The sequence below is a fragment of the Podarcis erhardii genome (genome assembly GCF_964252035.2).
Source record: "Podarcis erhardii genome assembly, chromosome: 5".
Lineage (NCBI taxonomy): Eukaryota > Metazoa > Chordata > Lepidosauria > Squamata > Lacertidae > Podarcis > Podarcis erhardii.
In genome coordinates this window covers 90,774,799-90,799,044 of record NC_138509.1, presented here as the reverse complement: position 1 = coordinate 90,799,044, position 24,246 = coordinate 90,774,799, and the positions used below count along the sequence as shown (strand labels likewise).

Genomic DNA, 24,246 nt, shown 5'->3' with positions numbered 1-24,246 from the left:
TCACGTCTTCCACCAAACAATCAAGCAAACATTAAGAATAGGTTGGAAGACATTCAAACCAATGGCACAATTAAAAGCCCAAAGAGAAGAGCTTCCATGCATCTCTCTACAGACAAAGAGCCCCTGTGCAGCAGCAAATAAGTTGACTAAAACAGCCTTTAAAAAATAATAAAGCCAACATAATGAAATGAAATACATACGCTCCATGAAATGGTTCGTCATGCCATCTGAAAGTGAAGAAGGCAAAGTGAGGGAGTGTGCACTGGGATGGCGAGAGAGAGGAAGCTGGCCAGTTTTGCGTTGGGTGCAAACACTAGATCCCATCACTGCTATAGAGTCAAGGCCTTGTTGGGACATTAGATGTGCTTGAACTAGGGCTTCAGATCTGGTCATGGGGATCTGTGCCATTGGCCTAACCAATTATGCTCAGCTCACCTTCCCCTGCTTCTTTGCATAGGTGTGTGCACACACCTGCAGGCTGACCACATCTATGCATCTCCTCTAAATCAGGTCCTCAATCTTCTAGGTACTTTGTGGCCCACCAGAACTACCCCAATGCCTATGCTTGAGTAGGCTTCCTTGATCATGAGCTCCCCATTCTCCATTGATTGCTCCTCATATTACTTCCAGGTTGGGTCTTCAGAGCTCAGTCTCAATTCCTGCCTGCACACCATGCAAAATTTTGTCAAGGAATGGAATCCCACTTACTAAACCAGGAAACAGGCCTCAGTTCTATAACTGGCTACTTCTCTCACACCCATAAGCCCAGCGCCCAATGGCTGCAGTGCAAAGGATGTGCCATGGAGATGTTGGAGCTTGTCGTCCCAGAAGAAGTCCCATGTGAACAGGTAGGGAGCAAAAGTGACAAAGGAACAGAAAAGAAGTTCAACTAACAGTTGTGGTGGAGAATGGTGGGGGAGTAGAGATCCTCGTGGTAGCAGGCAGTACCTTTGGGGTCATCAGGAATGATAATGGGCGGGGAGATATCTGGGAGCTCCTCCTCTCCTGGTTGGAGGCCTGTGGCACGGAGGTGACTGATGTCCAGAAGATCTGGCATGTCTATGGAAACATCTGCAAACACAGCAGAGCAAATAAGCCTATAGATGCACAGCTAATACATTACAGGAACATTGGGTTGGGGGGAGAGGCTCAGTTAATTTTATTGTACACAGGTTGTACATTGACAATAAAGTTATTATTAAAGCATGCTCCCATACTCAGTTTCCCCAACCCAGTGCTTTAGTCCTAAACCAAAAAATTGGAGACAATTGTTATTGTCTCCATAACAATGGTTTCTGTGCTCTCAGGGAATCCCTTGAAACCTTACAGGAGAACCCAGGACAACTGAATATAGAACAGAATATTCAGAGCACATACCAAGCTTCTTAGGTATCCAATCCAAGCCAAAAGTGAACTTCTTTATCTGTACTACCAGGTACTCAGGAAATGAGGCAAAGCGAGAGGTTCTGGAAACAAAAGCAATTTCATGTGAATGAAGCTGAGCCGTAGGAATGAAGAACCAAAAGAGTGCTGCACTCAAAAACAGATTCCTGCTGGAAGAATGGAAGGAGACTGAAGGATCTGTATTGGGACCAGTGACTTTTTAATTTGTTCAAAAGCAATCTGGAGTCTGGTCTGATCCAGGTGGAATCCTTTTATGTACTCAATATGTAGCTGGGAGCGGGGATTTGGAGGCAATGGGGAGCAAGGAAAAGCCAGTCCCCACAAACCCAGATACAAAGGTTCCTGAATTTAATTCTGTTTGTATTTGTATTCCCAAGGCATTCAGGAGGCTGTGATTGAAGCTTCTTAAGAACATCTCTCTCTCTCTCTTAACATGCATACCCATGTATAGGACAAACTGCAGACTCACTTAACTCCAGCAGACTTGGCTTGAAGGGCACTGCTCCAGAAGTCTTCTACATTATCTGGTTCTGAAAAGGCCTGCAAACAGGCACTAAAAGGGATTTTGGCACGTACAAGCTCCGGCAGAGGCCTCCTTGCAGTTTCAGCTTCTCTCCTCTTCAATTCGTAAGCAATCAGTTCATCTAACCAGGAACACAAGCAACAACAGAGGACCATTGCATGTGGAGAATGGACAACCTTATGTGAGGCACTCAGATAATAAATACTGCATTCCCACATGCAGTCTCCTTCAAGTTTCTCCCCTCACTAACCATAAGCATGGTTTGTTATTTTGATATCTAGGATTTACAGTTAAGGTTGAAGTTGGTTAGGAAGACATAGTAAGCTGCCTCATACCAAGTCCACACAAATCAGTTTTGTCTACACAGATTGGCAGTAACCCTCTTGGTTCCAGGTAGGCATCTTTCCCAGCTTTACCTGAAGAAGCTAGAGATGAGTTATGACCTTTTCCCAGAGGTCAGTCAGTGTGGACAATTCTGAGCTGGATAGACCAATAGTCTGATTCAAGACAAGGATATTTCCTGTGTCACCATTCCCCCATGATGCAATATACAGAACAAAGGGGAACATTGGGTACACTCAACTGTCACTTCAAACAGGTCAGCAGTGTTGCCCAACAGGACTGACTAGTGCCATGCATGAAAATACTCCTCTGTAACACTCTGGGATTCCATCTCAGCTAACACAGAAGAGGTTCCCTCAAAGTGCAAATTCCCACTGATCGTCATGAAGTATTCCATTTAATCCATCTGGTCTCAGACGTTCAGGATATTTTAAAGGACAGCATTTCAGGTATTTTGCATCACAGTAAGACTAAGGATGGTATCACACATGCATGTGTGTGGCACTGTGGGTTAAACCACAGAGCCTAGGACTTGCCGATCAGAAGGTCGGCGGTTCGAATCCCCGCAACAGGGTGAGCTCCTGTTGCTCAGTCCCTGCTCCTGACAACCTAGCAGTTCGAAAGCACGTCAAAGTGAAAGTAGATAAATAGGTACCGCTCCGGCGGGAAGGTAAATGGCATTCTGTGCGCTGCTCTGGTTCACCAGAAACAGCTTAGTCATGCTGGCCACATGACCTGGAAGCTGTACGCCAGCTCCCTTGGCCAATAAAGCGAGATGAGTGCTGCAACCCCAGAGTCGGTCATGACTGGACCTAATGGTCAGGGGTCCCTTTACCTTTACTTTAGAGGCTGGATGAATAAACTGGTTTCTCTCTCTCTCTCTCTCTCTCTCTCTCGGCAAAGTTTTATCTGTGAAGTTAAATCTAGTTAAATCTGTAAGGGCTCATTCACACATGCAAGCCATTGTGATGCTGGAATAACATGCATGCGTGAATAAACTGAGCTGAACCCAGAAGTTTCTTCTGAAGGACGCAAAAACCAACACATGCAAAGTAACCTAATTCCCGCCTAACCTTTGTTCACTGCAGCTTCCATTGCTACAGGCAACTGCATGAGATAGTCCACCCTCTCGGTATATCGGACTTTCCTGGACTGGCAGCACTGTGTACGTTCCTCCACCAAGAACCGGAAGACATCGGTTGGGTTTTCTGAACCAATGGGGTTCCTCTGAAGGGAGAAAACAGGTCATACCTCTTCGACAATCATGACAGCGCAAGAATAACCAGGCCAGATGCGGAGATCCAAAGTACATCTCCTTGTTGTCCTAGTTTCTGAGCTGGGGTGATGCTGACGAGAACCTAAGGAGAGCCTGCTGAATCAGGCCAAAGGCCTATCTAGTCCAACATCTTGTTCTCACAGTGGCCAACCAGATGTCTGTGGGAATCTAGGGAGCAGAAGAGCACAAGAGCACTCTCCCCTCCCGTGGTTTCAAGCAATTGGTATTCAGAAGTGTTGCTGATGATAGGAAGGAGCCACACTGAAGCTGTTCCCATACTCTCATAGTAACATAGGAAAAGTAGTTTAGTTTTAACACTCGAAGCACTAAGACATTAAGAGTCCAATTACAGGAATTGGTTGAGATGGCTCAACTGACTAGCAAACTCAGAGGAAACTCAAAGCAAAAATTTGTGAAAAAATGGGATGGTTATAGAAGATATGTTCAAAAATACAATAATTTGCTAGCATTCAAGTGATAAAGGAAGTAAAAGGAGGTGGATAACAATTAAGGATTTATTATGTTTTCAGAATGCATTGGAAAAATTATATAGAAAGGTTTATTGTTTTGTGTACATTCCATTGCAAGATAAAACATATGCGAAGGGACTTGACAGGAAGTCAGTGCTGAAGAAAAGATTTTGTAAGATAAAAGGGGAAAAATATACCGATACCCATTACATTTTAGGGGAAGGGAGTGTGATGTGTTATGTCTCAAAACCATCACAGAGAGTACAAGACAGGCAGAAATTTAAATTTCTCACACTCCAAAAGGAAGAAATGATAAGAAGAGCCTGCTGGATCAGGCCAATGGCCCAACTAGTTCAGCATCACAAATTAATCCTGATCATTAATTTTAACAGGTCTACTCTGAGTAGGACTCGCATTGACTACAACCCCTACTTTGCAATCAAGTAGTACCGACACAACTGGGTGGTGGGAAATAATCACTACAATGCTCTATGCGCACAATTGTGAAAGTTTCTCTGGCCTTGTCGTCAGTGTCCAAGAAAAAAAGCTTTCAATAAGTACTTAGCTCCTATGTCAATACTTAACAGACTCATGAATTGATTTTTATTAATTTATTTCATGGAACTCCTCAAGATAAAATATGTTAAGGCACTAAATGTCCATTCACTCAATTGATTTATCTGAAAGGAAATGTCCCAATTTTGCTGAATTAGTTGCTGGAAATAGTCTCTGCTAACCTAGCAATTTATTATTATTATTATTATTATTATTATTATTATTATTATTATTATTATTCTGTAAAGATCAAAGAATCATCTCCCTTTCCTCCGTTGTCTTCCCTACTGCTGTGGCTCACCATGGGACCTGGTGGTGAAGTCCGCATAATAAATCTAGCAGCAGCAGCAAGATTTCCTGTGTAAGCTCCTTGGGGCAAAGACACATCTTATTTTGCTGATGTAAATCTACAAAGGTGCCATGTACACCTCTGGTACCACACCAATCGATCAATCATTTTACACCAAAACTACTATATTGTACAGTAAGAAGCAGGTGGCGCTGTGGGTTAAACCACAGAGAGCCTAGGACTTGCCGATCAGAAGGTCGGCGGTTCAAATCCCCGCAACAGGGTGAGCTCCTGTTGCTCGGTCCCTGCTTCTGCCAACCTAGCAGTTCAAAAGCATATAAAAGTGCAAGTAGATAAATAGGTACCACTCCGGCAGGAAGGTAAACGGCGTTTCCGTGCGCTGCTCTGGTTCGCCAGAAGCAGCTTAGTCATGCTGGCCACATGACCTGGAAGCTGTACGCCGGCTCCCTCGGCCAATAAAGCGAGATGAGCGCCGCAACCCCAGAGTCGGTCACGACTGGACCTAATGGTCAGGGGTCCCTTTACCTTTACTATACTGTACAAGACTAACATACCATTTTTGTCTGATACAAACAAAGACAAGACAAGTAGTGGCTAACCCTTGCTCACCTCTATGAGATGTATAAGGTGCAGGAGAAACTCCTGTGCATCTTGCTGCCGATTGGAGGAGAATTCAGGGTGCCCTTTGCTTACAAAAGCTTTGAACATGCGAGGAGAGATGCCATTGTGCTGAGGCTAAAAAAACAGAATAAAATATGCCATGACGCTTTGTAATTAATGCTTTGTTGCATGTGACAAAAACGGCGCTCTGTACCACTGTTATGAGCTTCCTTCCCATCTTTCTCAGTATCAAGTTACCCAAAGAGCTATTCCCATTGGGAGAGGAACAGATTTAATTATTTGCCCAAAGGTACACATGGGAAGTTTAGGGATGAACTGGTGCAATTCACAACACCGCTTGATAGCGTATGCATGTTCTACGTGAGGCGGGAGGTGGGAGCAAGTCTTCAAGTACCCCCACAACCCCAGAAAAAGACGAAATGGCATGCATTTGTGACTCCAAATGTACATAATGACATCACATAATTTGCAATAAAGCAGGATTATTATTATTATTATTAGTTTAGTTATGGTTGTTTTAGGTAACACTCCTCCTGCCCAACTACACACCTTACAGGGATTGTCTTTACATTTCCCCACATCTATGGAATGATTTCAGGGAGGTGAAGGGAGATACTGGGAATTCTGAAAACTATTTTGGGCAATACGCATATGCCCTCCACTGCCCTGCAGACAGAAGGAAAGTCAGACCAAAACTCCAGCTACCTTGTATGCTGCTTAGTTCTGTGTCAGAAAGCGTTAGAAAAAATAATACAATATTTAAAAAATCAAACCTGCCAGACAACAGGCAGCATAGGTCCATGCTGCCTTCACGCAACGCAAGTAGGGCAGCATTATTTATCTATTTCATTTCATTTCTGAATCGCTTCCCATGAGGGATCTCAAAGCCATTGACAATATAAACACATACAGCAAATATAGTTAAAAACACATTTAAAAAATGGTTATAAATATAAAAATTGGAATAGCACATACATAAAAATCAATCCAAAACACAGGGCAAGGGAACAGCCAGGATAAAGATTTCAGAAGGCTTGTTGAAAGAGGGATGTATCAAGATTCAAGGGTTTTTAGGTAAGCCAGCATGATCAGTGATTGGAGATGATGGGAGCTGTAGCTCGTCTTCCGGAAAGCACAAGGGGCAGGAGGAATGCAGATGCACGAACTGCTGGGCCAGGAGAACTGGGAACCTGGGCAATGCAATGTTGGACGCATTCACAGTATGGGCTGAAACTGATTTAATAGCCATCCCCTCTTGTGAATTCTGTAGTTTTGGTTGCATGAGAGAAGGATAAGAACACATGAAGAACTCTGGCAGATCAGATCATCTGGTTAGGGCATGAAGGCTATTGCTCTTCTGCCATTTTTGCTCTTAGAATCATAGAGTTGGAAGAGACCACAAGGGCCATCGAGTCCAACCCCCTGCCAAGCAGGAAACGCCATCAGAGTACTCCTGACATATGGTCGTCAAGCCTCTGCTTAAAGACCTCCAAAGAAGGAGACTCCACCACACTCCTTGGCAGCAAATTCCACTGTCGAACAGCTCTCACTGTGAGGAAGTTCTTCCTAATGTTTAGGTGGAATCTTCTTTCTTGTAGTTTGGATCCATTGCTCCGTGTCCGCTTCTCTGGAGCAGCAGAAAACAACCTTTCTCCTTCCTCTATGTGACATCCTTTTATATATTTGAACATGGCTATCATATCACCCCTTAACCTCCTCTTCTCCAGGCTAAACATGCCCAGCTCCCTTAGCCGTTCCTCATAAGGCATCGTTTCCAGGCCTTTGACCATTTTGGTTGCCCTCCTCTGGACACGTTCCAGTTTGTCAGTGTCCTTCTTGAACTGTGGTGCCCAGAACTGGACACAGTACTCCAGGTGAGGTCTGACCAGAGCAGAATACAGTGGCACTATTACTTCCCTTGATCTAGATGCTATACTCTTGCTCTTGGTATTGACAGACATGGAAGATGCTGGCTGTGGTTTATGAGAGGTGTAATCCAACATCTTGAGGGCACCATGTTTGCTACCCTTGAACACCCGCCTCCTTGTACCACCCTCCCCCAAATCTCCTGTTTATTATTTACTTTGGTAAAGCGTCCTCTATGGAATTTCCTTCTCCTACCAAGCTAATCTGCTGCAGTGCACAGGCAGATTTTAAACTGTGTGTAAGTATGTTTGTTTTTGTGTCTGTGTGTGGGAGAGAGAGAAAGAGCGTGCGTGCGTGCGCGCGCACACACACACACACACACACTCTGAGAGCAAACAAGAGAGAAAATTCTGGCAACGCTTTCCCCATCAACAGTTGCAAAACCGTTTAGCTAAAAATAAGGTGGGTCAGATCATTCAATCTCTCACATGAACGCTTTGGGCAGGAGGCGCCCAATGACGTCGTCCAACGATGGATGGATTGATTCCAAAGATGCAAGAAATTAAAATATACAGCAGCTCTCTATGAAGTGTGTTTACAGGCACCATGTAAAGTGCCACGGTATCAGTGTGAAAAACAAGGTAGATATATCTGAGTAAATCTGATGGACCATTTTTACACTAAACTTGGCATTGCCTGTCAGAAATAAGAGTGTGTGAGGAAGAAAATGCAAAATTAATCATTGCTATGACGCTTCTGTTTCGACTGCATTGCCTCTCATGATGGCAGTGCATTAATATGAACTAAAGCTGAAATGTGCTCCTTTGCTAAATAGGTTTTGAACTTACGTTCTTCATGGGGCAGGGGAGGGGGCAGGCAAACAGGTAGTTCCACTGAGACGGGCAAAGAAAGCCACTCTCTATGGCCCAAAAGGTATTCTGGAGTCACACATAATATGAAAGTCGTGATTTTGTACAGGTTGCCCGAGAGATTGGGGCAGAGGGGGGCAGTAACATGGAGAGCAAGGAAACCATCCTTCAAAAACACAGAGAACTGGATGGTGAAGCTTTGCAAAACATCAGCAACGGGATTTGCATTTGTCTTGTTTTGTTTCTGTAGGTTATATAGGCAGAGAACGCTTTGGCTGCACTGAGTTTGGGCACCCCAGCTCACATTGGTTAGGAGAATCCACTGATGCGTCTCATCCAATCCTCCACCCATGTCCAAGTCAAAGCACCCTTTACTCCACCGATCACACAGAGGCTCAACACTTTCCTCATCAATAATAAATAAACATAATAATAAAATTTTATTTATATCCCGCCCTCCCCAGCCGAAGCTGGGCTCAGAGCAGCTAACAACAGTAAAATAATACAGCATTCTAAAATCAATTCATTCTAAAATCAGTTCAAATTGAATTAATGGCAACCATTGGGCTAGAGTTCTGTGAGGATTACCAAAGGAGGGGGTCAGGCTGTGCCTTGGCCTAAGGCCTGGTGGAACAGCTCCGTCTTGCAGGCCCTGCGGAAAGATGTCAAATCCCGCAGGGCCCTAGTCTCTTGTGACAGAGCGTTCCACCAGATTGGAGCCACAGCCAAAAAAGCCCTGGCTCTGGTTGAGGCCAGCCTAACCTCCCTGTGGTCCAGAACCTCCAAGATGTTTTTGTTTGAAGACCGTAAGGTCCTCCGTGGGACATACCAGGAGAGACGGTCCCGTAGGTATAAGGGTGCTAGGCCATATAGGGCTTTAAAGGTTAAAACCAGCACCCTAAACCTGATCCTGTACTCCACCGGGAGCCAGTGCTGCTGGAATAGCACCGGGTGAATGTGATCTTGCAGCGAGGACCCCATAAGGAGTCTTGCTGTGGCATTCTGCACCCGCTTTCTGGGTCAGTCTCAAGGGCAGCCCCACGTAGAGTGTGTTACAATAATCCAGTCTGGAGGTGACCGTCACGTGGATCACAGTGGCTAGGTCAGGGCGAGAGAGGTTAAGGAGCCAACTGCTCAGCTTGGCGGAGATGAAAAAATGCCGCCTTTGTTATAGCTGCAATCTGCGCCTCTTCATCAACGCAGCAACTCCAGCAAATAGCATGACCCTTGGGAAAAGGCTACTGGAAACATGATGCTGATCCAAGACGAGAGTGGCAAGAGTGGTTTTACTCTGCCACAAAATCCCTTGGCCTAACTTGGCCTAAAACTCTTGGCCTATCTTCAACGACACAATTGTTGTGAAGGTAAAACAGAGGATAGGCAGGATACAAAAGTGGGAAGCAAGGAGGCATGCAAGCCCCTAACTTCTCTCTAGTGCAGGGCAGCTGTGGTTTCTCCCATTCCCCCGGCCTCAGACATTGACTGCAGGGGTGAGCAAAACAAGAATTCTGCTCTTGCCATAAGGCAATAATAGGGGGTGGATGAAGAGTAGTAAAAGAAAACCCACTGAGAAAGCTCACCACTACTGGCTCCCATCCTGGCTTGAGCCAGTTGTACACATGTTCTACTATGCACGGGGTTCAGATTTTGGAACACCACTAAAAACAACCAAGAAGCAAGATCTGCAGCGGTACATCAAAACACTTCATATGTTGGCAGAGGCAACGCAGCCACCTCATCACGGACCAGGAGCTAAAATGCACAGGCTCTCCCTAGAACTAACTTGCGCTCAGGTAGTCGTGTGAATAAGCTCCAATTCTCCCCATCTTCTTTAGGGATTCTATAAACTGAGGACTGCTATTAAAGAATTGTTAGCTAATCGATAAACCAACCACGTTTAAACAAATTTTCGTTTTAGCAAAGCCTCCATACAGCTGCCTTTCTATAGTTCCTGAGGGGTGCAATAGCTTAGACTTTAATAAAGAAAAGCTGCCACTATCATTTAGAATGGAAATGCCATCTTTGGGACCATCTTGCTGCTAAACAAATATACAGTGGTACCTCAGGTTACAGACGCTTCAGGTTACAGACTCTGCTAACCCAGAAATAGTGCTTCAGGTTAAGAATTTTGCTTCAGGATGAGAACAGAAATCGTGCTCCAGCGGCGCGGCAGCAGCAGGAGGCCCCATTAACTAAAGTGCTGCTTCAGGTTAAGAACAGTTTCAGGTTAAGAACGGACCTCCGGAACGAATTAAGTACTTAACGCGAGGTACCACTGTAGCCCTAATTAGCAACTTGGATGGGTGACCACTAAGAACCCAATTCAGGGAAAGATGTATTTTTAATAAGAATAAGAATAAGAATAATAGGTACAGGAGGTGAGTCCTTTAAAAAAGGATGGGGGTTATGCCATCTTTAACATTTTATATTTAATCCCTTATTTAAGCAGGAACATACCAGAACCAAAACAGCCTCCCCAAAGCAGAAGGTGAATATCTTTAACTATTGGCCCTAACCCATTAGAATTTGCCTTAGCTGATTAAAATTAGCTTTGAGTAATTACTCAGTTCAAAGTTTTAAGCTTTTTTTAAAAAAAAAATGTGTTGCAGATTTAAAATGATTTCAAACAAATAATTACTCTTCTGGTTGAACTTGCAACCCTGCTATAAATACACCACTGCGTTTACTCTAAGTAGTTCTTCCAGGAACAAAAATTCCTCTCCAGCTACTGCATCTCCCGTATCCATTACATGGTGACCTTTCCTTTCCAAACACACCACCTTAGAGAGGGAGAGGCAGGGTGGGGACATTGTGAGTTTCCAAGTTTTAGGGTAACAAAAGATTGACAGTGACACAAAACGCTAACTGGACACAAGCTGAACTATGTCAGACAGTGGCCTAATACAGTGGTGCCTCGCAAGACGAAATTAATCCGTTCCGCGAGTCTCTTCGTCTTGCGGTTTTTTCGTCTTGTGAAGCACCCCATTAGCAGCTTAGCGGCTTAGCACTATTAGCGGCTTAGCGGCTATTAGCAGCTTAGCAGCTAAGCGGCTATTAGCGGCTTAGAAAAAGGGGGGAGGGAAAAAACTCGCAAGACTCACAAGACGTTTTCATCTTGCGAAGCAAGCCCATAGGGAAATTCGTCTAGCGAAGCGCCTCGAAAAATGGAAAACCCTTTCGTCTAGCGAGTTTTTCGTCTTGCGAGGCATTTATCTTGCGGGGCACCACTGTAAAAGTAAAGATTATACGGCAGGCAGCCATAAATATATCATTTTTTAAAATCCCCCCGTGGGCCAAACATACTAGCTCCGAGCACTGCTTCCAGAATGCAACAAAACTACCTCACGAAAGGAAAGATAGAGAGAAGGCTGTACTCAACCGCTCAGAGGTGCTGAAGTCAAATCTGTGCTGTGTTCCTTGCTGCAGTTCTTAAAAATATTCAGGTTTGTCCTGTTTCTATGTGCATTTACTCTGGCCAGGACTCTGGGCTGCTTTGGGGGTATATCTGCCACCAGCAGTTATCAGGCTTTCTGCCTTCAGGGCTTCATTCCACACTGAGCCACCTTGGCAAGAAACCACAGCAGATTTGCTACGGCACTGCCAATGCATTATAGATTATGTCTAAGAACGTGTTCTGGGGAGCCATGCTCAGCTGATGCAGGGCACAGCCCAGATCTGTCGACAGAGGCATAGCTAGGTGGGGGGTGGCACACCGTGGGGGGCGGCCTGCAGGCGCCCTAGCCACGCATGCCTCTTGGGTGGCCTGGGTGCCTGCAGGCTCTGTGCTGCCCAAAACAGCAGCATGGGGCTTGCGTCTGCCTGCCTCCCCCAGGCTCAGCCTCCCTACAGCTGTAGGTGAGGTGGCAGTGAGGCTCCACACAGCACGCCCTGCCCCGGTTCGGCCCGCCCAGTGGGCAGCTTGCCCCACCCCCATGGGCAGCTTGCCCTGGGCACCCAAGCAGCTAGCTACGCTGTTGCCTGGATGCCTCTTCTGTAAGAATTCCTGCTCAGTGATTGCAGTCATGGGATTTTTGTCTTCCACATGACAGTGTATGTTTTGACTCCGCACAGAATCATAGAATCATAGAATCATAGAGTTGGAAGAGACCACAAGGGCCATCGAGTCCAACCCCCTGCCAAGTAGGAAGTGACGGAGACAGGATGTTTGTGTTACTGTGTTCCGTGAAGTGGGACTACAGTGGTGCCCCGCAAGACGAATGCCTCGCAAGACAAAAAACTCGCTAGACGAAAGGGTTTTCCGTTTTTTGAGGTGCTTCGCAAGACGAATTTCCCTATGGGCTTGCTTCGCAAGACGAAAACATCTTGCGGGTTTGCTTCCTTTTTCTTAAAGCCGTTAATACCCGGGGAATCCGCGCTCCGCAAGACGAAAAATCGCAAGACGAAGCAACTCGCGGAACGAATTAATTTCGTCTTGCGAGGCACCACTGTATTGTCGTTTGTTCTTTTTCTCTTTGCTGTCTGATGCTAGAGAGAAAGGGAGCCATGCTGAAGTGCTCTGTGTGTGTTTATATGTAAAGTAGATTAGCCAGCTGCTGAGGTCTGTTACGCAACTGTGCATACTCTGCGGATCCCTAAGTGTGCCGGTGCCGGTTGGCATCGGTCGCTGTGATGTTTGGGCTGAAGAAAGCTTATGACGCTCCCGAACGATCGTCCAGGAGGGAGGGAACATGCCAATCGTGCATGTGTCTCTGCCAGGGTCCTACTCGAGTGTAGGCTGAACTCCTGACATCTTCTACCTAGTTATCAAGCTGTGCATGCTAGGTAAATACCTTGTGTTCTTCTTTCATCACCTGTTCAATGAGCTCAGATTTCGTTGGTGGTTTTGAGTATTGGCCTGAAAGGAGGCCATGTCCCAATTTAGCCCTGTAGTAGAGGGAGGGGGGAGGGGTGGGGTGGGAGTAGGGAAGGAGAGAGAAAGCACACAAAATGTTTCCCACCAGGCTCAGAGTAGGGAGAAAACAGCAGGAGGGTGAAAGTAAGGCTAAATGTGGCCCATCTGTTAACACACACCCTGAACACACATCCTTACTATGATCCAACTAAGCTTCTTCCCTCTTGGCATCCCCATTTCAAAAAGAAGCAAGTCATACAAAATAGTGTAGTGTTAGCTATGTGGGGGAAAATACTCTCCAAACCACATAGCTATGCTTATTACAAACAACAGGACTACTCTGGTGAAAGTCCAGGTCAAATCAGAGACAGCGATCAGATCAAAGTCAATCAAGCACAATCATTTCTCAAATGTCACAGGTGGTTCCAAAAATAAATTAAATGAAAATTGTAAAGCAGCAATACAAATACTGAACAAACAAAATCAACAAATGCTTGGCACTCTCCACAGAATGGAAACAGCTAAAGTCAGCTTTATAATCAATTACATCCTATAAGATAAAGCTACCGTGAATAATTGCCGCTACAAGCCGTGCCACTAACCAAGTTCAAAAGGAAATCTGTCATTTAATAAGAATGCCAAAAGGCAATTAGTACATTTCCCCCCATGTCCAGAAGGGTGTTTGTCTGGGTACCTCATAAAGGTTATTAAAGCAACAAACAATGTGGGAGATTCAACCATTCAGAGAAATCTGCTGCTTAATATAAAGCCTGCCACTTACATTTGCGTGTTGAAATCTTGTGTTGGGTCTAGAGGAGAGTAGTCAAATATTCTTGGAAGGTTTCCCACGTACCTATCCAGAGAGAATTGTGGAGGAAAAAGAGAACATTCAAACAGAGCAGATTGTTTTCCATTGACATAATTTGCTGAGGAGACCATCTGCTCCCATGTAGTCTTGCCTAGGCCTTAAAATCCACTTCAGAGGTCTTGCTCTTGTTGCCATCTCAATATACCCACTGTGACAAGAATGAGAGGCTGGGTCTTTTCTATAGCAGTGCTGAGGTCTGGAATGCTCCCCAAGTCAAAATCCATCAGTCAGACACCATCTCCATCTCTATTCTGTCAGAAACTGAAGACACCTGATTCAATGGGCTTTTGACATATAGCATCCTTTAATTGTGGATTTTAATTGCTAACATTCTTAGTCTCTCACTACTGTTGGTTTTTTTCTTTGAACTGGTTGCATTGGGTGGTATCCAATGCTTCCACACTGTTCACAGAAGGCATCCGGCAGCATAAAGCAAGAAGGAGGAAATTTTCACCATTCCTCCTTCCCATGCACTTCCTCAAAATCTGCTCTGGAGGACTGGGGGTCCTTCAGGAACAGATTCAGGAGGCAGAGGGGGCTGCAGAGATGAAGAACAGGAATCACTGGACGTTCCTGCCCTTCCGTTTCGTCAGCGAAGGGGAAGCATTGAATGCCACTCATACGATCTAACGATCTGCCCAATTTGTATATTTATAGTTTTAATGCTCTGTTTTTATCCTTATGCTGCAAAGCCACTCTTAAGTACAGCAGCAGAAGAGTGGTGCATAAATAAATGAATGCTATCCTCAAATTTTGGAGGTTGGAATTGTGAGACACCTGCTAAAACTCCACAAGCAATACAGTTCCTTCTGGGAGCAAAACAGCAGTTGAGGTTCCTCTGTCTCCCCATCTCCATCTGGCTGAAGGATGGAGTAGATTAGTTCCTAGGATGACTATGCAAACCCTATTGCCAGGCAAGAGTGTGCAGTTGACAGGGGGAAGGGATTCTAATGAAGAGCCATCCCCTCTGGCCAGGGGACTCTTGGGAGATTCACACCACTGTGCTTGAAAGTATTTATATATGCACTCAATAAACAGATGGTTGCTGCAGGGGCGGGAGTAGAGGATGAAGGATCCCTATGAAATCCAGCAAGCTTAGGAGTGCTTTCCAAAAAAAGAGAGATGGAAAAAATAAAACATGGGTTGGACATGTATCTATTAGACTCACTTCACATCTAACAAAATATGTAAAGTGAGAATGCAATAACTACATTCACCAATGGACAGGCATACTTCCCAGGAAGTCCCAATTAACCACAGCTCCCTGTTGAGGATAAGCATTGGGGCAGACCTGGAGTTTGCCATTGTGTACTGTAGCGAGCCTTAGTAGTGCAATGAGGAACATAAGAGGTTCTAATCTGGTTGCCGTAAAACTGACTTACGCTCTCTGAAATTCAGGGATGCTGAAAATGGCTTGTAGGACAGTGTTGACATAGCAGCTGTTGCCCAGGTTTTTCATGCCCGTGTATCCTGGACCATACATTGGCTTTAGCTTCATGCCAGACTCTTGGATCACTTCCCATTCAGAGACTCTGGGTTTGATGTCGTTATCTCTTGAGCCATTCTCCGTCTGAATGCAAAAAAAAAAAAAAGCTTTTAAGCAGCAGCAGTTTTCAAAAGCGTATGTTATGAACTTATAAAGCAGGTGTATTTAAATAGAAAAATGAAAAAAACACCTTGTTCTGAGAACTTTCCCAAATGAAACACTAAGCAATAAAATAGTTTGCTTTCTGCTTGCTGAGATACAAATGCAATCATGTCTCCACCTGCTGAATTATCTAAGCAACTGCAATCACAACTTACTCCCACGTTTATAGCCGCAATACAGAAATGGCCACTGCTATACCCATAAAAAGCGCCCTCGTTTTTCTATGGAGCTTCACATGCAATACGTGGTAAAAAAAAATAAAAAATGGAGAGTCCGATTTGCAGAGACCTAAACTTAGGGACGCGGGTGGCGCTGTGGGTTAAACCACAGAGCGTAGGACTTGCCAATCAGAAGGTCGGCGGTTCGAATCCCCGCGACGGGGTGAGCTCCCATTGCTTGGTCCCTGCTCCTGACAACCTAGCAGTTCGAAAGCACATCAAAGTGCAAGTAGATAAATAGGTACCGCTCCGGCGTGTGCTGCTCTGGTTCGCCAGAAGCGGCTTAGTCATGCTGGCCACAGGACCTGGAAGCTGTACGCCAGCTCCCTCGGCCAATAAAGTGAGATAAGCGCCACAACCCCAGAGTTGGTCACGACCGGACCTAATGGTCAGGGGTCCCTTTACCTCTTTAAACTTTGCAAAATGTGACTGTACGGTTCAATCCTAGGCAGGAGGGAAAGCGTAGCCTTGGTTTCCAAATACACATATATTGTACATCAGGGTTGGGGAACCTCACGCCAAAAGCAGCATTCCAGGCCTCTGTATCTGATCCTAAGTTTACAATCATTGTTCCAACCACTTGCAAGCAGCCCCCAAAAGATTCCCCAGAAGGTAATGTGGTCCCTGGGCTGAGAAAGGTTCCCCACTCCTTTCTCACTTCCCACTCTACATACTTATTTTTTTTATTTTTTTTTATTTTTTTATACATATCTTTATTAAACATGCTTTAAAAAGACATTAAAATAAAACATACATACATACAAATACAAATACCGAGCCAAGAACAGATAAAAAACGAAATACAGGAAAAACAAAACAAAACAAAACAAAAATAAAAAAGCAAAAAAGACAAAACCTCCGACCAACTCAGTTTTGGGTTACATAAACTTATACAATTTCTGCAGTTGTTTTATCAATGATTCTACACTCCGAACGTCGTAAGTGTTAACTACTGTCTGCTGATATATCCACTCTACATACTTAGAGCCTTACAGAACTCAGAATTTGTAAAAATGTTACATGGAAAAAATACGAGGCATTACACTTACTTCTGTAAAACAAGAAAATCTTTAATTAAAAAAGAAAGAAAGAAACAGCCTGGTGTCATTTTATTATGTTATCAGATGCCTTTTAGCAGGAGAACATAAACTGAAAAGCAGATTATATATTTTAAAAGAAAGAAGGATCTCCCACAAGAATGGGAACTGTGCTTTTCCAACTAAGGCACTGATTTTCCCTGCTATTTTCCATGACTGCTGAAGATACAGATTCTGAATAAAAGGAAAGCCGCTTACTACATGCATTTGGAGCATATCAATGCCAAAATGTGCTAAGTGTTTGGCTATGTGTGGGTCCAAAACCGCCTCCTCTTCATCAAAGGAATAGACATCTGCAGAGAAAAGAAGAAAAAGGACTGCTCACTGAGTGTTACCCATCAGCGTTATTTAACAACAGCATATTCTTGAAGCTTTACCACCAAGCGATAGTAATTTTGCTGCACACATGCCAGCTCAACTATTAAGCAAATTCTGGACATTCTGTTCGCTACCAAGTTCTCCACATTATAATGGTTCCATTGGCAACCAAGAGATCCCTATTCTAAGGTGCCCTTCAGACATTGCTGCAGCAGCTTGGTGTGCCACTGTTCTGTGGCTTCATCCCACATTGCCCAGGGCAATTTGAGAGGCGCAGAACAAGGCAACTGGCTCTGTCCTTGCAGCAGTGAGCTTTCAGGTGTTAGAAAGAAAGTCACAGCCAAGGAGCAGAATGAATGCTTTCCACACAGTAGTTCTCAGGTTCAATCCCTGGAATCTCCAGTTCTTTTAAGGCAGGGGTGCCCAAACTTTTTTTCAAAGAGAGCCAGATTTAATAATAATAATAATAATAATAATAATAATAATAATAATAATAATAATAAATTTTTATTTATACCCCGCCCTCCCTGGTTCAAAAACCGGGCTCAGGGCGGCTAACAACAAATTTAAAACACTTAATTGTAAAAGCAGCATAAAATACAGTATAAAAACATGAATAGCAATAAAATTCAGATTTGATTAAGTGAACATGCATAAGGGCTGACCAAAGTTGTTGACTTTTTTTAGAGTTCAAGTTGTTGAGCTTTTTTTAGGATTAGACACCAATTAACTGCCATAGGGACTGGATTAGACAGACATTGGACATGCCTGTTTTAAGGTATCGGAGGGCAGACTTTCTCTGCCTTGAAATTAGAGAGCTACTGCCAGTCAAGTGTAGAAAATGCTGGGCTGCATGAACCAATGGTTTAGTATAAGCTCACTTTGGCTCTGTCCACTGGCCAGAGAACAAAAAGGCCACTCAGAGGTCATCTCTTGCCTGGGGAAGGGGGAAGGGTTATGAACCCTGCTCCACTAAACCCAGAGGGATCCTCCCCTCCAGAAATTAAGAGAGACAGGGATTGTGGGATCGCTTTTCTCCACGAAATCAAATCAAGGCAATTGGCGCACAGGTGCTCTCTCTTGTTCCCGATCAGAGTGGCTGCCTACCTGCAAATGAAGAGCCCCCGCCTCCCCACCAGGCTGCAAGTAGCTCCTCTGCCTAAAAAACTGTTAGCTAAAAGCCAGGGCGCAGCACAGGTCAAGCCCTGCCTTTCAAGAGGAGCATAACACAGAAAGGGGAGGACTGCCTTGTTCCTTCATCAGCAAGAGAAAGAGCAGCTGCTGAGAACTTTCCTGACCCACCTGCCAGGAAGAACACTCTGCTTCAAATGCTACACCCTTGTGCAAATTAATTGAAGCAAAGTATGTTTTCTACCTTACTTGTAATCCTGTACTCAAAACAAACACAAAAAGTCAAAAAGTAGCTGTTCTACTACAAAGGAATTTCAGAAATAGACTGGAAAAAGAAGCTGCTGAATTGCAACTTATTACCAAACTTAAAACCATGGAGAGACCTGGTCTGAACAAAGACATTGGATTCTTATCTCATTATACATGACAAAGCCATTTTTCACCTTCTCACCCCTTGCTTTTTCCTGTAAGACCTATTGCAGTCGTTAAGAGTCGTCAACAGGCTCATCACAGCTATCTGCCAATCACCCATTCCCACCACCCTTCTGAGTAATACCCCTCCCCACCTTCTCACTATATAGAAGGGTCTGGTGACTTCTGTTTCAGTGTATCTGAAGAAGTGTGCATGCACACGAAAGCTCATACCAAGAACTAAGTTAGTTGGTCTTTAAGGTGCTACTGGAAGGAATTTTTTTATTTTGTTTTGACAAAAAGTCAGTTGATCATTATGGTGTTGGAAGCCTGCAGCCAATAGAAGGAATGATGGAATGATGCTCTGGCCACAACATATTGAGGTTCTACAAAAGGGAAATAAAAAAATTCCTTCCAGTAGCACCTTAAAGACCAACTGAGTTAGTTCTAGGTATGAGCTTTCGTGTGCATGCACACTTCTTCAGATGCGTATCTGAAGAAGTGTGCATGCACACGAAAGCTCATACCTAGAACTAACTCAGTTGGTCTTTAAGGTGCTACTGGAAGGAATTTTTTTATTTTGTTTTGACCATGGCAGACCAACACGGCTACCTATCTGTAACTACAAAAGGGAGTTATTCCAGAGCTGGAAAAGAGGTACCCTGATGGCACTGGGATATTGCAGCAGGACCTAGTCCCCCCCCCCGCCCCGTCACACATCAAAAGTGGTGAAGAAATTCATGACAGAACAGCAAATACAGGTACTTGATTGGCCAGGGAATTCCCCGGACATAAATCCGATTGAGAATTTGTGGGCTATATGCCATAGTCGCCTCGGTGCTGTAGACTGTATGACTATGGAGAAGCTCATTCAGGCGCTGATTCAAGTGTGGTACAGGGATCTGAAAATCAACAGTGACTGTTCGAAACTAGTAGACTCCATGTCAAACCGTGTTCAAATGCTGCTTAAAAATAGCAGAGGTCATATCCGTTACTAATGTATGTATGTGTGAGTTTTGTACATGTATATGTGAGTTTTGTACAATAAACTACATTGTTTGTTTCAATTTATTTGCACAAGGGTGTAGTTGCCCTGGGGCAGAAGAACCTGGGACTGCACTTCAGCTATGAAATCTGCTGTCAGAAGATGCAGTGATGATCACCAACACCATACTGCCTCTAATGCTGGAGGTAGAATGTAGTCAGCAGGATTAGTAGCCACTGAGAGGGCAGCTGTGTGGGCTGTTATGTACAAAATTAGAAGGCAGACCCACTCCCCACCGCCCAGGTTCTTGCATAGCCTGCTAGTTGAAAGCAGACAACATTTCCCTTGATGGCCCTAGCAGTCCAAGAAGCTAGTAAAAACGTGCGTTGAAGGAGACGAGATGGCCCTTTGGGTCTCTTCCAACTATATAATTCTATGATTCTAGGAAGCCTCGCTTTACCAGCAAGTTCAAGACAGTTGCAACAGACATCAGCACATGCCAGATGTGCCTCCCCACAAATCCTCAGTTGCTCTCCTCATCCCTGTAACTCCCTCCTTGTGTGCTCCCCCAATCTCAAAGCATGGGCTTACTACACATAGTATCACAGGTGTGGATCCAAACTTTCCTTCCATTTAATGCAACAGAGTTCACGGAACATGCCTCTCCTGCCTCTATTTTTCCTCTGCAGCCCCCTCAATGTGCACACGCGAACACACCCCACAAAGATCTGGTCCTGGGGTTGCAGGAGCCTTGGGAATGGTGTGGCATATGGTGTCGTGGGCTGCAGGGGGTAGGAGTTGGGAGCAATTGCTCTCAAACCCCCAATTGCATGGATGGGGGAGCAACTTAGGATCCAAGCTGTGGCATCTAAACAGGCTGGCAAAGATGTTTTTCTCCATGAGGCAGACCCATTAAGGACTCCTATGTCTGTTTGTTTATATTTGTTTAACCATCCCCTGCAGGAGGTTGCTGGGCTACTCTATTCCTTGAATCAGGCAGGCATCTCTGGCCTTTGGCAACCTGTCGATGTCTCCTCTTCACTTACAGCACAGTATGGAACCAGTTCATCTGGGTTTTAACTGTAGTGGATTTAATGTTCAGTGTACGTGCGGCAAAACAGAAGGATGAACACGACTGTGAACCAGGAGATTAAAGCTCTGCACTTGAATCTGAAATACCTGCATTCAAAGCATACCGTGTGCCTTTGGGGCAAGTCATCTCATAGCTTCCCATCTGCTAAGGAATATATTGCCATCTGCTAATGCTGATATTGCTAGTGAGGGTATGTAGTTCAAAAGATTTCCACCAGGGTCATGAGGCAGTCTGAGATAGCCGCCTCGGGTGGTAGAATCCAAGGGGGGCCTCCACAGGCGCATACCATTGCCAGAGAAGTGGATGTGGTGGCTTCCTGGTTCCAGGGAAATCTCACAAGAGCCCTGCAAAATCATGCAAGAGCTCCATGAGGTTGTGCAGAGCCTCATGCACCCTTCCCGAGACGCTGGTAAGAGAGACAGAGTGCCTTGTTTACCCAAGATATTGAGAAGGTTGTATGAGGCATTTGTGTGATCTCGTGGGGCTGTTGCAAGAGCTCACCAGAAGCCAGAGCCAGAATTTCTGCAGAATGAACCCAGATGCCATAGGCATGCAATCCTGGTAAATGAGGCTTTGGCAAGGGCAGAAAGGTGAGGAACTTCCCATTTTGCCTCAGGCAGTGAAACAGGATAGGCCACCCCTAATTTCCACCCTCTTTATTTGAAAAACGATAATACAAATGACCTCTTTCTCCATAAGAACAGTGGAAGGAGAAACTTAAAATTAGCTAGAATTTCAGATCTGCTACTGCTGCTAAATCGCCTTGTAATCCTAATTTGGGTTCAAAAGCAGCATACTAAGGTTTTATCAGAGCTAAAACCGTGAGCATCATCCAGCCATATAATTTCTGGCCTCCTAAATCCTGCAAGGCAAAAACAGGAGCCGTGTTCCTCTCAATAAGCGTTGCGATGTCCAGCTGATAAAGTCCAGCATTCTCTCTGCTTGTGTCTGCCAAGGGTGACCCTGCTGGCATTTATGGATAGGCATGGTGCCCTTCTGCTGCCATTGCATGCCATAGGAGTCTCTGTTTCCAGGTACATGTTATTGTTCCCCTCTGTAAACAAGAGCTCAGTGTTCTCGTGCTTTTCCAGTTAAGTCACAATGCTGTGCAGCACCTGGAAAAAGTTTGTGTGCTTTATCAGAGCCACCTAAATGAACCTTGGGTTGCATCTGTAACAGTATTTGAAGCATTTCACTTCAGCTGGAAAAAACATCCATATGGATGTCTGACTAGAGATAAAACAAAACAGGGACAAAACAATAACATTTGAAACCTTAATTCCAGGCAAATAAGCCACTCCGGAGGCCAGCTGAGGTCAACTTTTGAAGTGCTGATATTCATCTAAAGACACTTGGATACAAATCTTTGTTTGCCTTTCATTGCCATTTCACTCCAACTTTTACATCACATCCATGCCAACTGAGGATTACACTGCATATCTCTGATGAAGAAGGCTCCAAGCCACAAAAGCTTATGACATAATATGATTTGTCAGTTTTTTAAAGTCTTACAAGATTCTTTGTTGTTTTCGCAGAAACAGATTAAAAAGCAACCCCTCTGGATATCTTTAAATTTTCTTCTTTTTTCATTTGAGTTTGCATTCAAGGAACCCTGGACATGCAAACTACACTAATTCCTTTTAGCAGTTATAAGAACAGGACGCAACCAAAGCTTGCAGTTCTCCGCTGAAATCAAAAGATCAATACACTTTAAAACCTGAATTTTTCACAATACTGACTGCAAACTTGTTTCATATTTCCTTTTCTATTTAGGACCCTTTGGTATCTAACTGATCACAAACTAGACAAAAAATATATATTAAGGATTAGTAAACAGCTCTTTGTTTACTGTAGGCAGGAATAAAACACGTTGTCTGGCCTATTGTGTTTTTTTTTGGGGGGGGGGACGAAGGGAGCAAAGAGTACACAGATAACTATTGTCCCTCCTTCCCTCCCTGCTAAAAGAATTGTTTGAAAGGATGAATGATAAAGATTTTAAAGGTAACCTAGGATACTTAAAAGACTACGTGTATGTTTTATTCTCTGCTTAGACTCTGTTCTATTATTAACCAACTGAAATCTGTACTGTTACTCAAATTCCCACTGCAATATGTTGGCCTGCTTTGGCCAAAATATTATGCAGGTGACTCAAGACCAGAGCCTTTGATCCCCACCCCTGGCCAGATGGAAGCCCTCCAGGGCAGTATGTCAATCGTGCATCATGATGGGCACATAAGCCTCATTAGCATCCCTTCCTCTAATAAATTTTGTCCCTATGCCCTCAGTGCACAACCATTAACAATGACAAGAGGCCACTCTGCCCTTTTCAGTCGCAGCCAGAAGTTCCAATGATTTATGTGCTTCCTGACGCTGCATTAATTCTACCGTAAGAGTTTGGGGGTGGAAGTAGAGCTGCAGAGAGCCGCCAGCTGAGCCACAGGGCCCCTGGGAGCCTGGTAACAAAAACGTGGCTATGCTGAAGGGGTCTGCAAATCCCTTTGTTCTAAACATGCAGCCTCCCTTGGATGTGGCACACTCAAGCCAAGCACCAAATCTGTTTTGCCGTGGCAATGCTGAAAGGATGCGTTTCCCCACTTTGGCTAGCTTTGCAGCAAAACTATGTGCATGGACAGGAATGAGAATCCTTTGAGTTGCACAACATGGCCTGCCTTTGTTGAGAACAGTCAGATGTGTTCTCCCTTACTGGCCTTTCTACGCGGTTCCAGTATTGTTCAAAGGACGTATCCCGTCAACTACAGAACATAGCAAACTCAACGTTCAAAACTCTGCTCGGTCGTTAGGCCCTAGACAAGCCAGCAAGCTCTCCTGAGGCCCAGAGTTGCAATGTAGAAAAGTTATCATCCAGGACACTTGTGCATATCCCAGTTCTGTGAAAGTGCAGGATGTTGTACCTTGTCCCGAGTTCAGTTTCTGTAAAACCCCTGTTTACTTCCTCATTTTCCTGCCCTCTTCTATACCCACATGTCTGTGATAAAACCAAGAGACAGTGGTGATATGGGCTACCTGATAAAAGGTACTTATTTTCCAACTGACTAACCTGCACCATCGGGAGTAATTGTTCCAAGCTTCACTGCTAAGGGATAACCCATCTCCTTATAGTGTTCCAGCGCATGTCCATTTCCTCCACTGCCGTAAAAGAACCACTTTCCACACAGTACTGACCCATCTGTGAGATTCAGCCAAAGATTCTCCCGCAGGTCACATTTTGAGCATTTCCAGCCACTGAAAAGCAAGAAACATTCAGGGGTTAGATTGGCAGTACTGGGGAAACCTGGGTCTACCTCCAAAACCAGCAAGTGGCCAAGATTCCCACACTGGATTGACCATAGGGTTCTCCTTGTCAACTGCCAATGGGACAACAACAATCT

The 24,246-nt window shown here is 44.6% G+C and overlaps 1 protein-coding gene across 2 annotated transcripts in view; it reads right to left on the bottom strand.

Annotated features, from left to right (window-relative positions):
* The window catches only part of USP13 (ubiquitin specific peptidase 13), a 60,361-nt gene that overhangs the window by 13,744 nt on the left and 22,371 nt on the right, over positions 1 to 24,246 (bottom strand). The window contains exons 5-15 of one of the 2 annotated variants that reach the window (XM_081862363.1): positions 23,916 to 24,100; positions 17,118 to 17,212; positions 15,339 to 15,526; positions 13,870 to 13,941; positions 13,027 to 13,120; positions 5,490 to 5,615; positions 3,343 to 3,496; positions 1,874 to 2,048; positions 1,378 to 1,466; positions 949 to 1,071; positions 201 to 227 (exon numbers count right to left, since the gene is read on the bottom strand). In XM_081862363.1, the coding sequence (XP_081718489.1) occupies positions 201 to 227; positions 949 to 1,071; positions 1,378 to 1,466; positions 1,874 to 2,048; positions 3,343 to 3,496; positions 5,490 to 5,615; positions 13,027 to 13,120; positions 13,870 to 13,941; positions 15,339 to 15,526; positions 17,118 to 17,212; positions 23,916 to 24,100 (1,328 nt within the window). The remainder of the gene's footprint in view (positions 1 to 200; positions 228 to 948; positions 1,072 to 1,377; positions 1,467 to 1,873; positions 2,049 to 3,342; positions 3,497 to 5,489; positions 5,616 to 13,026; positions 13,121 to 13,869; positions 13,942 to 15,338; positions 15,527 to 17,117; positions 17,213 to 23,915; positions 24,101 to 24,246) is intronic. The other variant, XM_081862364.1, reaches the window with a different exon arrangement.